The 17,579-nt window shown below is 38.1% G+C and overlaps 1 protein-coding gene across 1 annotated transcript; it reads right to left on the reverse strand.

Moving 5' to 3' along the window:
• Positions 1-8,411: 8,411 nt before the first annotated feature.
• On the reverse strand, positions 8,412-16,586 carry LOC129245301 (U-scoloptoxin(19)-Tl1a). The gene is made up of 3 exons (XM_054883383.1): positions 15,875-16,586; positions 9,485-9,634; positions 8,412-8,998 (listed from the first exon to the last, which is right to left on the reverse strand). The coding sequence occupies exons 1-3, from the start codon at positions 15,990-15,992 to the stop codon at positions 8,877-8,879; spliced, it is 390 nt and encodes a 129-aa protein (XP_054739358.1). The 5' UTR covers positions 15,993-16,586; the 3' UTR covers positions 8,412-8,876.
• Between the last annotated feature and the right edge of the window lie 993 nt (positions 16,587-17,579).

Below are 17,579 nucleotides of genomic sequence, written 5' to 3' on the forward strand. Positions count from 1 at the left end.
AATAATAGATGACCTTTGATACAAATTAATATAAAATATTGAATTTCTTTTGTTTTCCACCAAAAATACGAAACACTTTTTATTTAATGCGAGCTCATTTCCGAAATTTAGCTGAAGTGGTTCTAATTTTACTTATAACATCGTCACCCCTGCAAGCTGGTAGAACGTAAACAAACAATTTGAAGCTCTCTGAAAGCCTCATCGAGATGGTCCCTTGTAATATGATGACAAAATTTATTATTGAAGATTTTAAGTTTTGTTTTTAGTGACACTGTCTGAAACGCGTTTCGTGCTTTATAAATACGAACTGCCACATCTACAACTGCGGCACTTTTGTGATTTAGCTACCGGCGTAATGATGTCAGTTTCATTGGTAGTAAGCTCAAGAGGAGATGTGTTTGTTGTTTGAATTATCATAGGTTTAGTTTTTGTGAAGTTTATTTTAAGACCGACAGCGCGTGCATTTTTTTATAGTTGGCAAAGTTTTGCAGTGCCGTCAGCTAATGTGTGAGTCATAAAGCAGGTGTTGTCAGCGTAATGTAGGCCATTTTGATTCTGGTTTAATCTCTATTTCAGTCCTTCTGCAGTTTTGAGTTTCAAGACGTTTATAGTAAATTGAAAACGAATTTATTGAATAAATCGGCATTTGGTCTTATTCGTTCATGAAACTAGTTTTTATAAGCATGTAAATATTTTCGAATGATTTTATTTCATTCGGTAGCCGTAGCTTCACGTAGCCGGAATCAAAATAAATTTGATAAAATTCTCGATAGTCACCCCTATATGATTGAAAAAAGTGGGAACGAGGGTATGGCTATATTGATTTGTTTATAAAGACACTGAATTCGAAAAAGAAGGTATCACCTTTAAAGCCCTTAAATACTTTTTCTAGAGCAGCATCCGTCTCGTTATTTAATAGTCATATCTTGTGCACTGCTTGTGCAATTTGTTATACTTGAACGATCTTGTCTGCAATGAATCAACGACGAATATGATTAATGTCTGTTGATACTCTCGGGTGGCCTTAATGGAACCATTTGTTATTCGCTCACTCTCTATACTAAGTTCTCTAGTTACCTGAATTTTATTTGCTCGAGCGAATATGTTAACATGTATACACATTTTGGATAACTTTTTCCTCATTTGCACCTACATATGTACTTCTGGGTATATTCCTCGGTGCGCAAAGGCAAACATCGGCATACATCTCTGTCGTATAAAACCCTCAGAGTACAGTCTTTTATCAATTGAAGTCGATATAAGGTTTTGAGATTCTCCATTTTCAAGAAAATGTCATGGAATGAAAACTTAAGAGAAAACTAGACAAGGTTGTGCGCGCCAAACTTATTTTCTCATTCAACAAATGTGTGATTTTAAGCTTTCGTAAATAATCAGTTTGCGTGGCAGAACCATGAGTGAGTGGTACACTCCGATTCGCTTGAATGGCTATTTTTATCTATGATCACTAAAGCATCTTAAAAGCAACCAACCGGTCGCTTTGCCTACTCTCGGAGAATTTTTTTGCATTCGGTATGGAACATTTTCAAAATATTTGGCAAGGTCGTTTATTTTCATATTTTAAGGTCGCGAGGCAAATGTGGCCATTTGGCCATTATTTATGCGGTTCAATGTACGTGAGTATTTGTTAAAACGCGCGTACTTGAAAATTTGATGTATTCAAAACTTTTGGGAGTAGAAAAATGTAGATAGTTTTATTGAAAAAAGCAACATAATTTTAAGTAATACAATTTTTAATGATTTCAGAAGACTCCAAACGAGCATTTGTATTAGAAATAAAGAAAACAAACTTTTTAAAATGTTCCAGAAGCTTCTTGCTTTAGTCAGTCAATAGGTCAAATTATAATAAGTACACCGATAATTTTAATATTGTTTTTGTTTACTTCACAATTTGAGACGTATTTTATTTTCGTAGCCTCGAAAACAACACGCGACTAAATTTATTCTTTTTACGTGAATAAATCGAAATTCACTGAATGTGTCCTACTATCATTTGAATTTCGTACGTATTGATGCGCATATTTGATGTACACACAGACATTCATGTTGACTATAGCGATGATCTTGACATTGAACTTAAGCACTTAAGTTGATGAATAAGTATGCAAGTGAGTAAGAACACCGTAAATAAGACTAATTCACTACGAATGAAATTAAGTCATACTTAAAATGGGCTTTGAGAATATTAATAAAGTGGAGCAAAGGCCTAGTGGGGAAGAACTCCTGAATTTTGATTACATTTAATCGCCAGATTAATTAAATGGCATGCATTTCGCATTCGCACACCAATTTACCTATATCAGATTTCTTCAGCACAAAGGCACATGAAACGGTCAGTAAATATAAATTTATCACCTGTTGTCTGCGCACGACTTTTTGTTTTTGATATTTAACGAAATGATGTCAGCTCCGAAGCGGCTGAAAATATGAAAATATTTATGAAAATGTTTGATGTGTGAAAATACACAATCCATATCTTTGAAGTGGCATATGGGCATAAACACAAATTGGTTCTGATATTTGTTTATTTATGGACGGTAGCCCAGTTTAGTGAGAGCTCCATTAATCCATCACTGGCATTGACCCCATATGCCACATTCAATATACTTCGAAAATATTATCAGAGGCACAGTGATTGGTTTCCAATAAAAACTAATATTCAATAGTGAATTGTTTAGACTTGTAAAGCACTTACCACGCATTCTATGTTATGTTCAAAATATTTATTTATCGGTTTGCGCAACTAATTAATGTCAAAGGGGGTTGGGCAAAACGTAAAATATGCAATTACCGAGACCTCTTCTATCATCAAATACAGAAAACAAATTTTTTAAAGCTTCGAATGAAAACTGTGATTGAAAATTCAGACTGTAAAGACACACGCATGTGTTAAATATCTCGAGATACCGCAAACTCACAATGTGCGCCATGACGATCTTGCACAATCTTGCATGGTGCCAAAGGATGGTGCTTGATGGTGCACTAATAAGGCCTACACATCTAAACGTTCTGAGTGCGCATATATGTATGTAGTAAAATATGTCAAACCTTCCAATGGAAACGTCTGAAAATATATATATATATATATTTTCCCGTGGTTCCTAGGTGGAACAAAGGGCCTCAATGAACAAGTTAAAGTTAAATCTATTAGAAGCTAGGAATTTTATTTGCTGCCAGGAGCGGCCTGCTTGTTGCACTTCTGTTTCTACTAGTCGCCTCCACGTGTTAGATGGTCTGCCAGGTCTGCGGCTGCCTTGGGGGTTCCAATCCAGGGCTGCTCTAGTGATATCACCATATGGCTTTCGAAGTGTGTGACCGATCCATTTCCATTTGCGGCGTCGAATTTCGAGATAGACTGGTATCTGTTTCGTTATAGTCCACAGATCGGAGTTTGATATGACGTTAGGCCAAAAAATGCGCGTGATCTTGCGAAGGCTGCGGTTGATGAATACTTGCATTGCTTGTATGTCACGTGTTGACGCGTTCCACGTTTCGCATGCATACAAGAGGACAGATTTCACATTGGACTCGAAGATTCTCAGTTTCGTGCGCCTCGTTATATTCGTTGCTCTCCAAACTTTATCAAGTATGCCAAACACTACGCGAGCTTTCGATATCCGGTTACGTATGTCAGCCGCTGAACCGCCGTTTTTATTTATTACACTGCCTAGGTAGCAGAACTCATCTACAGCTTCGATGTTAATGCCGCGTATCTGAAAGATATGTGAATCGGTGGTGTTGATGCGCATTATCTTTGTCTTCGCAATGTTTGTTTTCAGTTCAGCCCTCGCTGCGAGTTCGCTCACCGCCTCTATTTTTGCTTGCATATGTGAGTGTTTGTGTGATAGCAGGCAAATATCGTCAGCGTAGTCTAAGTCCTCAAGGTTGCCGCTCAGGCCCCAGGATATGCCTCTGTTCGCCGCTGAGGCTTGTCGCATCACTAAGTCCAGTACCAGATTAAATAAGAGCGGAGATAGCACGCATCCCTGTCTTACTCCTGTTCGAACTGGAATAGCGTTGCTCAGGATGCCCTCATGTCTCACACGGCAGCTTGCTTCACTGTACAGTTCTTTGACAAGTGAAATGATTTTTTCAGGTACTCCTTTGCAGTAAAGTGCTCCCCAGATTGCCTCGTGGTTAAGAGTATCAAAAGCTTTTTCAAAGTCGATGAAGCAGAGATAAAGTGGCGAACGCCACTCGACCGATTGCTCGACAATCACTCTCAGGGTGTTGATTTGATCGACGCAAGAACAGCGTGGTCGGAATCCCGCTTGTTCATTCCGTAGGCCACTTTGCAGTGCGTCGGAAAGCCTTTTATTAATTATATGCGCTATTACTTTATTGACCATGCTTAATAGTGTTATGCCTCTCCAATTCTTGCAATCGGATAAATCGCCCTTTTTCGGTATGAGCGTGATGACACCCTCCTTAATTTCATTCGGGATCTTCCCGGACATCCAAATGTTTTGCAGTAGAGGGAGTAGCCTTCGAGCGCTCACCTGAGGGTCAGCCTTAAGTAGTTCAGGATTGATGTTGTCTGGTCCTGGCGCTTTATTGGCCTTTAGGGCTTTAATTGAGTTCATAACTTCGATCTCATCAGGCAAGGTGGTGGAGATATCGCGTCTTACCAAGTGACGTGGACATTCACATGGCTGTATTACTACGGATGGTGTTGGCGCAAGAAGCTTCTCGTAGTATTTTTCCCAAATGCGTACTTGTTTAGTTTTGGACGTCGTCATTTCGCCATGCTCATCCTTAAGCGGCTTACTGGACTTCTGTGACTTGTTGGTTAAATTGCGTATGGCGAGGAAAAGATCACGGGTGCGATGCGTCTCCGCCGCGGACTGCGCGTTGCTGGCTATGTTGTCGTTCCAGATCCTTTTGTCCGTTCTTGCACTTTTCTTAACCTGCTTGTCCATGTCGCTGTATCGCTGCTGCAGGACTGTCTTAGATAGCCTTGTTTTAGCACAGTTTAGTTGGTTTTTGATGTCTCTGCGATCATTAATTAGGTTCCAGGTTCTGTCTGATATCCAGCACTTGCGCTTGAATGCCTTAAATCCTAAATGGGTCTGTGCTAAGTTTAGGAAAACTTGCTTGGTTCGCTGCTCATTTTCGTGTGGTGTAGTTGGGGCAGTGGTCGAGGTTAGTGCTTCGACGAACCTAGTGGAGGCCCTCTCGTCCTTCAGTTTTTCCACATTGAAGCGGCGTTGCGACTTTTGTGGGGTTATTGCCGCAACTTTTAGCCGGACTACAGCGATGTAGTCGCTTGATATGTCCGCTCCCCTCTTGTTGCGAACATCCGTGAGGGAGCCGCGCCATTTACGACTTATGGCAATGTGATCGATTTGGTTTTCGGTCGTATGGTCAGGTGACGTCCACGTTACTTTGTGAATGCGTTTGTGATTGAATAATGTGCCGCCAATAACAAGGTTATTACTTGCGCATAACTCAGTGAATAGTTCACCATTCTCTGAGAGTACACCTAACCCATGTCGACCCATTATCTCTTCGCGGCCCAGATTGCATTGGCCAATTTGTGCGTTTAGGTCACCCATCAGGATGGTGATGTCTCCTTTTTTAACCATACTGATTACACTCGTGAGGCGGCTGTAAAAAGCCTCTTTAGACTCCGTGTCCGCCAGGTTCGTTGGTGCATAGCACTGAATGATTGTCAATTTCCTCACTCTCGTACGCAGTCTCAGTGAGATAATTCTATCGGAGTGAGCTTTCCATTCTATGAGAGCCGCGGAGGCAGATTTAGAAAGAAGGAATCCGACCCCATTTTCTCTCCGCTTGTCGGGTGAGTTGCCAGAGAAGATAAGCTTCTGCCCCGTCGCTGTTGTGATTTCACCAGAGTCGGCCCATCTGATCTCACAAAGACCGAGTACTAAGAGTTGGTAACGCTGGAACTCTTTACAAAGTTGCGCTAGTTTGGATGTTTCTAACAGTGTGCGAACATTCCATGTGCCTATTCGTGATCCATATTTCATGCTGAAGGTCGTCATCAGGTTTTCGGGATTTATATTTACATTGTTTACTTTGGTTTCGTTAATCCGTTATTTTGAGGTGGGTAGGGGATTAGTCTTCCGCACCCGAGCCTGTTTCCGGGGCTGCCGGTACTGCCTCCAGGCTGGCAGGAGCAAGGGAATTTCTTCCTTGCAATCTATAGGTTATACCGCCTTATTGCTCGGTCGACAGAGCCTCGTTAGCGAGAAACAGGAGGCACCAAGTCCGAATGGACAGTGGGTGAGGTTGTCAATTGGGAAGGATTGGCTATATATTACGCATCACTTCCCCATCAGCCCCCCCTGAAAATATAAATAGCAGAAATATAAATAGCAACCCTCGTTATTTTCACCTTAATTATTTGAGTACTCTATCTTTATGGGTTGGTACGTGACTACCATTCGGAATTCAGAGAGAACGTAGGTTCGAGTCTCAGTGAAAGACCGAAATGAAGAAAAAGTTTTTTCTAATAGCGGTCACCCCTCGGCAAGCAATGATAAACCTTCGAGTGTATTTCTGCCATGAAAAAATTCCTCATAAAAAATATCTGCCGTTCGGAATCGGGTTGAAACTGTAGGTCCCTCCATTTGTGGAACAACATCAAAACGCCCGCCACAAATAGGAGGAGCCTCGGTGAAGCATCCAAAAAGGGTGTATGCCCCAATCATATATATATGTATGTATATCTTAATGGTAATAAAGCATCTTCTAAATTAAAAAAAAAACGATTTTATGCAATTTCTACAGTGGCATACCCCTCTAAGGGCTACGATGTTAGAGAATGTAGGAAGCCGCTCTCACTTATCTATCAACACAACACCACACTTTGTTGGGTCCCCGGCCACTTTAGGTTTGAGGAAACTGAAATAGCAGATGAGTGTGCGAAAAAAGGCTTTGAGCTTGACTTTCAGCGAGTGGTAGAGGGCATAAGCATTCCTCTAAACGAACTGTACACTGCGTTTGACTTGAGCGTAATCGCGGAAACCAATGGAGGGTCAAAGCGCTCTGGCCAAAGCTGGATCTTTAAAGGACAAAATGTCTGCTTGGATTCAACAGATCAACTACCAGCGTCCTCACAAGTGTTATAACGGTTCACTATACTATTAGCTCGCTAGGCAGCAGAATGGATGTACCTCACAATGACTTCTGTTGGAGTTGTAGAGATGAAGAAGAAATAGAGTCGATACAACACCTCCTCTGTGAATGTCCAATACTTCAAATAAGCCGTGGCAAATACCTAGGCCATTACTCCTTGAATACCTGGGATATTTGCAAAATGTTTCACTGGTGGGACTAATTGCCTTCTAAAAAAAATCTAAGTGGTCTAAGCAAATTAGTTTGGAAATCAAATGCAGGTATCACATAATAGACCTTAGGGCCACCGAATGTATTGTCTTAGACTTTTAGAACCACACCCTCTGATGCTCTGAATATTCTTTTCTTCTTACCTCTCCTTGGTTTAATTGATATGCAGAATGCAGATTACACTGCTGCTCGGCATGCCGCATCAAATCAATGCCGCGTTTTAAGTGTTGAATACTGGACCATGACACTGGGTCTGGGTCCACCTAATCCAATTGACTATTGTTTGGATGAACCATATTTTAATAGATTATCCAGTACTAGAATTCCAGATAGATGTGAATGGGTTAACAAAAGCTGATGATATAGTTGGCTTTGGCGTCTACTGTAGGAAGCCAAAAGTAAGCGTTTTGACTCGTCTTCCTAATCACTGTATCGTATTTCAGACTGAAGATCTAGCTTTAATGAGATAGATGTCTGGCTAGGTAAAAATGTGACTACATTTAGAGAAAACTACATCTATTCTGATATCCCGCCCATAAGAGCCCTTTACGATAACTCCGAACAGGCAGTGCTCCACAACGGCAACATCAGCCACCCATTCAGCACCAACGCAGGCGTAAAGCAAGGTTGTCCCCTGTCGCCCCTTCTCTTCGCCATCGTCGTAGGCGACGTTATGAGCCAATTGACTCTGCAAAAAAGAGGCATCGTGTGCAATTTCACCAGACATCTTGAGGACCTAGACTTCGCTCTCTCACAAACTCACTGATATGCAAGCGAAGGCGAACAGACTAGTCGCGCTGGCACGCACTGTCGGACTGGGGGTCAACATCGCCAAGACAAAGACTATGAGAGTCAACCACAACTATCCGCATCTATTTGACATGAGTGGCATGCCACTAGGTTTAGAAACTTTTGCTCATCGTATCGATAACTTCCCTTTTCTTCTATTCTTCTATTTGTGCCGTAGGCTCAGCGTTCTCTGTTGAATAAAAGTGAGATCAAAAATGCGGGTACATTTAATATTTGACCACGCAGATGTACTTACTTATACCTCTGTTATTTCATAAAAATAAAATTCGACATTTTGTTTTTATAATTAAATAAACCATTTTTATTTACAGATATTTTGCATAGTTTTTTCTTTGTTTAGCTGCTGTCAAAGTCAACTGTTATTCATACATATACATATAAAGTGTCATAAATACAAGTCGACCAACATAAACGCGATGAGGTTATACAATAAGTAATAGATAAGCTTTTCAAACTTATTAACTTAAAATTAAACAAAGCAAAACTAACCTAAAAATTCGAAATTAAATAGGAAATGACATAAAGAAAAATACATTACAATACAATCAATAATACCCTTACGAGTAAATGAGTTTGCATATGATGCATTCTCTTACTTTTTTCATCGAACGAATTAATCGAGCGATTTTTGAAGCTTAAATTATTTTAGTAAAATTTTTATACTCATACAATTATTTTTTTAAAAAATAGTTTAGTTATATCCACACGTCCGAAAGTTGCGGCAACTCTCTTTAGGCTTAGATTAAGACACAGCAAACCTGTCCGCCTTGGCAATCGGTACCGGGTCGCTGTAGGACCTCGGCACATCTATCCATGCAGATGCCCAAATGCTGTTCACACGGTGCGGGCCTCAGTGGCACTAATGCGATGTGATTCGTGAATGTAGCGATGTAGTCGATTCCGAAGATTCAGGTGGGTGGTGTCGATTTGTGACGAATGGGTTCAGCGGCGGAATGCATTCAAGTCGACGAAGACACAGGCGAATGTTGAGTTTCAATTAGATTGTTGCATAGAAATACGCAAAACAGGAATTGGGTGGATAGCGGATTGGTGGTGGCATAGTAAAGAGTGGCGGGTGGTGGCGAGGTGATAGTTAGAAGCAGAATGAAGAACAATATAAATTGGGAGAGAGAGAGAGAGACAGTTAGTTAGTGTGAAAGAAGTACCAATTTAAATTGTTAGCATATTTTTGGTAGGATAAAAAATTTTTTCAAAGGAATTGTGTTTGAAGTAGTTTTGTGTGCTTGTTTGATTTTTTTAAAGGTTTTCAGGATTTACTGTCGAAAATTGTGTAAATGTAAGTTGTGTACCCAAACAGTGTGAGTGTAAGGCATGGCATACTTACATTCGTAGCAACACTCGACGCCACGATGTGTATTGGATGGACAGAGTCCACGATTCGTGGTCGGTTCCAAACAGTCACTGGTGTGCACACATAAACCACCAACCAAGGCACATTCACGGTCACCAGGATAGACTTTCACGCCTTGCATCACTGAAATTATTAAAAAATTGTGTAAATTAATCAAAAATTTATTTAAATTAATCAAAAATTTATTTAAATTAATCAAAATTTAATTCAGAAAAAGTGGTTTTCAGTATGATTTAATTGAGTTCAAAAATTATTAATATTTTTACATTTACTTTTAATGCCGTGAGGACATTTAAGAACAGTTTTGAAAATGAAATATGAAGGACAAATCGATTAAGTATCATTTACCCCTTTCCATTCCCTTATATAGTAGAATTAAAGTGTCGTTTTTTTGGAAATTCATCTAATATGATTATGATTTGAAGCTCAAGCGCAGAATATTTTATCAGGATCGGAGCACAGTTACGTAATTATCCCTACATAATATCATTCTCTATTTACTACTCCATTGCTGTTACTGTTTTTACCTGTTTTTAATCTTTACTCCTACAATTTTAAGATACCCATCATTTCATTTTTTTTTTAATAATTTTAGTTTTAATTTTTTTATTTTTATTTTTTCAATTTTTATGCTGAATGCATAATATTTCAAGAATATTGTATACAAATTTCAAGCCGATCGGAGAATAATTTACGAAGTTATTGATATTTGAGTGTCGTGTTGTTGATTTTGAAGTCCGAGTACGCCATAACTCAAAATCTACCAATCTACTATTCGTTTTGAAATTTTGTACAGTACTTCTTTACTGTTTCTTCTAAACACTCGCTCGAAACATTCTCAATTATGCGCAACAGAATTAAAACGTATTTTGTAAATTTTATTTTTTTTTCTGTGAGATATTTTATTTTTGATGACTAATTTTTACTTGATATAAATAATTCACTATGTATCTTTGGGAGGCTATGGGTTGCAAGTTATCCGTCGCTACATACTGCTTAGTTGACGACAGGAATGTATATCAGAAGCTTGGCGAGTAGACTAGTAATTCACGTATTTAAAAAAAGGCGAGAAAACTCTTTGCGAAAACTACCGGGAAATCACACTTTTAGCCCCACTTTCAAGTATTCTAGCTGTCAGACTAACTAAGGCGGCGGTATCAAGTTTAGGCGAATACCAGGGTGGTTTAATGGATTAAATATTCATGCTTTAGTATAATCTCGACAAATGCTATGAAGCAAGCTTTTTATAGCATCCTGCGCCGGAAAATCTCCGAGACTTTTACACATCTGGACATAAATGCTAAACTAACGCCTCTAATTATGGCCAATTCAACAAACACCACTGGAGAAGTTGTAGCACAACACCCTGTATCCGATCATTTTAAAATTGCATGCGTGATCAAGCAAGGTAATACTTTATCCACGTCGGTCTTCAACTTGTTACTACATTTTGCTATAAAAAAGGAGTAAAATCGGAAAACCTGTTCATTAGATCGGCTATTCATAGCTACTCTAGCTCACAATAAAAAATACCTCTCCGGAATCTTCGAGGATATCGAACAAAGCGCCAACAATGACGGTCTGAAGATAAATGAAAGTAAAACGAAGTACCTAAAGCTTTCGCGATGCGAAAGGAAACGCCGACCGGAAGTTATAACTATTGGAAGCTATTCTTTTGAAGGTGTACAGCAAGTTAAATACCGCGGTGTTGTACTTGAACACGACAACAATATGCACGACACAATACAACACCGAATTTTGGCCTCAAATATAAAATATTTTGCCGATCTAAATCTTCTAAAATCAAAAGTTCTCACACGTGGGGGCAAGCTGTGCATTTACCAAGCGGTAAGACGCCCCGTTCTTATTTATGAATGCGGTTAATTTTTTTCCTAAGATTCTGTTCCGAGCTATGATGTGCATCCCAAAATATGTAATTGTTTTTTAGACGCCTTTTTAGGTGGACGCTATTCCTAAATTTTAAAACAAGAAGGAGAGTAAAAGTATTTTGCATTTGGTCAGAACTTATAGAGAATCGTTGCTTTACTCAAAAAACCGGTACAAGGGAACAGTTTTGAAGAAGGAACTGAGCAGTTCTTCCTAGTCCGAAGTTATACGACTTAGTTCGAGTTTTTCTTCTGGCAAGTTCTTAAAAAGTATCAAACGATCAGCTGCGATGCGCTTGTCAACAAAAACAGAAAGCGTCATAAACTGGATATAGTGATGCTGTAAATAACCCTTAAACAAGTTGGTGAATCACCACTTCAACCAACCAACCAAGATTTTAATAATTGTGGGGTACTAATGAAGACTCTGGATTTTAAACCCTGATAGAGAAATATTTTGTAATCAAGTCGATTGCGTTCCTGTACAAATTTGTAGTTGCTCTCCTGTTATTCGCTCTTAAGAGAGTATTATTATTGTTTGAAACTTCCGCGGGGCGTGATACGAAGTGTAAAGGAGCAGGCAAACTAAGCAGAATTTACGGCAGATTTAAAACAAAATTTCAAAAAGTATCATGAAAACAGGCATTGATAGGATAAAAAGAATATGGAAAGAATCTGAATTGATACCGAAAATACTTCTGTACTTATTAGTTATGAACGATCATCCAGCTAGGTTCAAAAGTATTTACTTAAGTTCCATGGAATGGGGTGATATACCCAATTGGCGCGCTTTCGTTCTATTAAAAAATGATATTTTTGTTTCATAAATACTTCTGCTGAAAAACTTGAATTTTCCAAATTAGCACTTCAGCCTTTAGCAAAAGCCTTTAAGAAATGGTTTTTAACCACACTGAAAGCAGTGTAAGCCGTAAGTGTATTCATTTATTGGGCAGATATTGTAAAGTAATTATGATGTAATAGATTATAGGATTATAAACCCTTTCCATTCACTGAATTAACTGCATTTTTAGCGAAGACTAGTGGCAGTTTCTTTAATGCTCCTTAGCTGGTCTGGTTCTGAAGAGGTACTAATGGTATGTATTTTCAACTGAGCAAAAACTTTTGCTACTAAAATAAAGGGTCTTTCAAAAGTGATGTCAAGATGGCAGTAATGAATAATTCCTAGTGCGTGACTACCATTCGGGAGTGCCTGGGTTCGAATCTCCGTGCATGAAACACCACAATGATAGGAAGCGGTCGCCCTCTGCAAGAAATGGCAAACGTACGAGTGTATTTCTGCCATGGAAAAGCTCCTCATAAAAAATGTCTGCCATTCGGAGTCGGCTTAAAACTGTAGGTCCCTCCATTTGTAGAACAACAGCAATAAAAAAATTGGAGGACGAGCTCCGCCAAACACTCAAAAAGGGTGTAAGCGCCAATTATACATACATACATACGATCTGTCAAGTTGACAGATGTACACGTTCACACAAAATTCCTGATTTTTTTGGTGGAAATAATCGGCCGAACGCGTCGATAAATTCAAAGCTAAACGAAAAAATTCTAAGGTGCTATCGAGGATAGAAAAAGGCCAAAAACTGGAGAAACTAGACGTTCTGTTTGGGAATATAACTGCTGTAGCGCAAAGTGTTGCTGAACAACCTTGAACCTTCATGGAAGACATTTAAATGATGTAATTTTTTGGCGTATAATTGTTAAGAGTCACATTTTGAAGGTTGAAGGCCTCATAGCCAGTACTGCGTTTTTACACATTTTAATTATTTATATTAATGCTACATGAATTTAATTTTATAAATAAATAAAATTGTAACTTTATTAAAAAAAGTTGCCCTGTAGCGAATAAATCTTTACGAATATATGTACATTGTCATAAGGTCCAACCGACCAGTATTGATATGAACAGAAACTAATAATTTCTTAAAAATAAAAACAACTATTCAATCAATTTTTTTAAGTGGTAATAAGAGTGACTATATCGCCCCTCAATTCAATTGAAAAAACTGGGTCAAAATATTTTACCTGCATCTAAAAAAGCTGCCAAAATTTTACAATGCATACGGCAAGAACAAATTCGCAGAAAAAACGTCCGTTATTTTTGCTTTGGTTCGTATGCATTGTCTACTCATAAATTATACTCAGTTTCACTGCAAATTTTGCTCGTTAGTAATGGAAGGGGAGTTAAGGGAAATCGCTTTGCCGTGATTGCATTACAAAAGTGTAGTAAAAGTGCAAGTGAGATTTTCGAATTGCTGAAAAAACTTATTGTAATATTTCGAAAATATCTAATTAACGTACGATCAACTTTTTTACTCAAACGTCTGAAGTGACAGACAAAAAAAGAAGTGGTCGTCCTTGGGTGATTCAAACCAACGAGGCCATAAAAGCTATTCGAGAAATAACTCGCAGAAATCCCCTTAGCAAGCAGAAAATCATGTCCAGGGAAATGAATGTATCGACCAGATACAAATCGAGACTAATTAGAAATGATCTCCACATGAAAGCCTTCCGTCACTCGACTGCTCATCTTTTGAAAATGCGCTTGAAGAAAATTTGACTTGATAGATGCAAACAGTCAACGGTCATGAAAATATACTTTTCACAGATGAGAAAATCTTCACTGTTGAAGAAGTTTTTAAAGGCGCAAAAAACGTTGATCCAAGGGTTCAGCGTGGACACCATCCAGCCTCCGTATTGGCTTGTTGGGGAGTATCTTGTAAAGGCATTACATCTCTTCATTTCTGCGAAAAATGTGTTAAGACCGGGCCAAAAGTGTTCCAGGAGGATGTCTTCGAAGGCGTGGTGAAGCAGTTGAACAGTACTTTATTCAATGGAGAGCGTTGGATTTTCCAGCAAGATTCCGTTCTAGCTCATAAAGCAAAAACTACTCAGCAGTGGCTAAAAAACAATATTCCTGGGTTCTTAGCCGCTGAAGATTGACCTTCTGGAGGTGCACAAAAATATAATTTTCACAGATGAGAAAATTTTCACTGTTGAAGGCGTGGTGAAGCAGTTGAACAGTACTTTATTCAATGGAGAGCGTTGGATTTTCCAGCAAGATTCCGTTCCAGCTCATAAAGCAAAAACTACTCAGCAGTGGCTAAAAAACAATATTCTTGGGTTCTTAGCCGCTGAAGATTGACTTTCTGGAGGTCCACATGAATCCATTGGACTACAATTGGTGGCCAGAACTGGAGAACATGGCCTGCCGAAGACCTCACAGAAATTTGGAGAGTCTCAAACAATCTTTGGTTCGAGCAGTGACGTCAATATCCACGAAAACCGTGCGTGCTGCAATAGCTGAATGGCCTAATCGTTTGAAGGCTTGTGTAAAAGCAAATGGTGACCAATCAAAATTAAAATTTTTTTAATTCTTCAAATAAATTTTTTTTAAATTAACTTATTATTATAATTTCATATCCATAACGGACTTAACTTGTAACAGAACTGATGGCAGGACTAAGTGTATATATAATATAATTGGGTGTTTGGCCGAGCTCCTCCTCCTATTTGTGGTGTGCGTCTTGGTGTTATTCCACAAATGGAGAGACCTACAGTTTTGAGCCGACTCCACGGCAGATAGTTTTTGTGAGGAGCCATTGCCTGCTGAGTGGCGACTCATCTTAGAAAAAACTTGATCTATCATTTTGCTGTTTCATTGATAGACAGTTATACTTATATATTTAAAAAATATAAGTATTCAATACCCAATTTGTGTTTTTTTTTTTCTTAAAACTTGAAAAATCACGGTTCTTCCTTTTGACTTCGTTTTATGATTTTACAAATACAAAGCCTGCCGTCGCGAATCAACCTAATGATGAACTTTAATAGAACTCAGCGAGATGAAATTAGAACTCGGAACTCGGTATTCAGTTCAGAATCTTATTGCAATTTAACTGATGTAGCGAAAAATAGTGATATGTCGAAAATGTCGATAAAATCACAGAAATAATCGAAATTGATTGCGGAAATAATGGATTTCTTTTCCCCCAAATTAATATGTATTAATTTCCTAATACATATCTTATTGCTTTTTGAAGCCTATAAAATTCAAATAATTATTTTAATTAACTTATAAAAACTTCCGGATTATTTTTCGCAAAACTTATTAATCATTATGCACCTTTTTTCAACGCACGTATACAGTTTTTTGGTGACATCATGAAATATATTTTTGTATTCAAGCCATGATATTTGCAATAAGCCCCATTGACGGCTTGAAACGCACAATATTGGAATTCGAAAAACAAATACCATTGGAATCACGAGTTTTAAGCTGATAACCTTTAGCGTCTATGCTTAATCATTTTCTTCTTATTTGCGTAATTTAAATCATAACATAATTAAACCACACAAAAACACATACTTTTTTTTATCTACGAAGAATTTTTGAGGAGTGCAATGGTTTTGGTCATATTTTTTAAAAGAAACTATTATATTTTTGATAATATACACTCACGGTAGTATTCTGGCACATTGTCGATCAGGTTGTCATCCGTGCCGGCACTGATGCCATTTATCGGTACCTGTGCGATCAGTAGAACACTCAGCAGGTATGAGAAAACTTTGCAGGACATGCTATTTTTTATGTTGGTTAATGCTTGCGTTAAAGTTTTTTTTTAAATACAATTTGTTGTTTTGAACAACAAAACAACCAGCTTAAAGCTTAATTTTTCACACAACGGATTCCACTTTATTGAACACTAAAATACTAGACGATTTTAAGCACTTAAAACGTTTCACTTTTTTGCGATTGGGAGAATGAAAATTAGCGAAAGTAATAAAATCTTGAAATTTCACGATCTTCCAAAAAATGTCCAAATGTTTCTTTGCTACACTTGACTGCGCGGCTGTTCGTTCACAACTGAATGTTCTTAATTATGCAGTGTTTCCTTTTAAACAAATCTCCAAATTAGCCGCAAATATTTAATTACCCTATTACGTTGAGCGTTTTGTTTATACGAATATACACAAAGATGTATGTATGTATGTATGCACGTACGTATGCTCAGAGGTTGCTCGCTGTGATTCGTTTTTAAGTTTTTTTTTTTTGTTTGTAAAGTTTGTTCCACACAATTTTTGATTTTTATTTTTTTGTTTTTATATTTTTAATGCTCAGCGACTATGAAAAAACGATCTTTCACGCCTCGTTGCAATTCGATGAATGAATTTCTCAGTCCAATTGAATGGTAAATGTTGCCACTGGCTGTTTCTGTTGCTGTCGCTTTGCCTTTTATTTTGGCTCTCACGATTGGCGATCGGTAAAGCCAAAAAGAGAGCGGCACTCGTTGTGGGACCGAATAGTTCAATTGACGTTTTATGCAAACAAATTATACGTATGTGCATGTGTGTATATGAAGTTTTCCTCCTTCGAATGAAGATCAACAAAAATCTATACGATGAAAAAAATACTGATGAGTTATCAGTAAAGGGAATCTTATTTTATTGTTGCATTTTGTGTTTCTATTCTTTTTTGCATCTTTTCGACCAACGAAAAAATGGATTATTTACTATATGCATGAATATAATTGTATTGCATACAGTGGCGGTTATAAAAATGTTAATAGGTAGCGATTGAAGTACCATAAAAATATTACGCTGGTTATTTTGTGCGGCATACTACCTTTTCTGAGTATAAATAGAGGTGTTACCAATAGAATTAAATTAATTACGCCTATTTTAACTATACTCAGGAATGATAGAATACCATACAAGATGGTAACTGATTGTCCGCTGCAATTCTGTTCAAGAGGTCCCGCAACTGCACCACCTCTCTGTTGGATAACGGGTTGACGATGACCCGCTGTCAAAATTAGAACACATTTAAAGCATGAAATTGCAGGGAATTGCGGCAGGTACGGATTTCTTGTCGACGGTTATTTTTACGGCGGGAAAATATTTAGATTCCATAGATTTCTATTTTCTTCACCGGGTTAAAGAGTCAGGGTTGCTTATCTGATCAATTGCTGACAATTTGTTTGTTTACAAGCAACAGCGGGCAAATAACAAGCAAGTAATATTTTATTTGCACTGGAAAACCCGTAAAATATCAATAATTTAGAAAGAGGTTTTTCTTTTGTCACAATGTGCTTCAACGATGTGCTGCACAAATATAGCAAACAAAAAGATTTCGCTCCAAAATTAATTTTATTGTAACCACAAAA

The sequence above is a fragment of the Anastrepha obliqua genome, chromosome 4 (assembly GCF_027943255.1).
Source record: "Anastrepha obliqua isolate idAnaObli1 chromosome 4, idAnaObli1_1.0, whole genome shotgun sequence".
In the NCBI taxonomy this organism is placed as follows: domain Eukaryota; kingdom Metazoa; phylum Arthropoda; class Insecta; order Diptera; family Tephritidae; genus Anastrepha; species Anastrepha obliqua.

Coding starts and splice junctions, on each gene's coding strand:
- LOC129245301 (XM_054883383.1), bottom strand. CDS start 15,992: ATGTCCTGCAAAGTTTTCTCATACCTGCTGAGTGTTCTACTGATCGCA. Junction 9,635..15,874: donor CAATGTGCCAGAATACTACC/GTGAGTGTATAT, acceptor TAATAATTTCAG/TGATGCAAGGCGTGAAAGTC. Junction 8,999..9,484: donor CGTCGAGTGTTGCTACGAAT/GTAAGTATGCCA, acceptor ACATCGCATTAG/TGCCACTGAGGCCCGCACCG.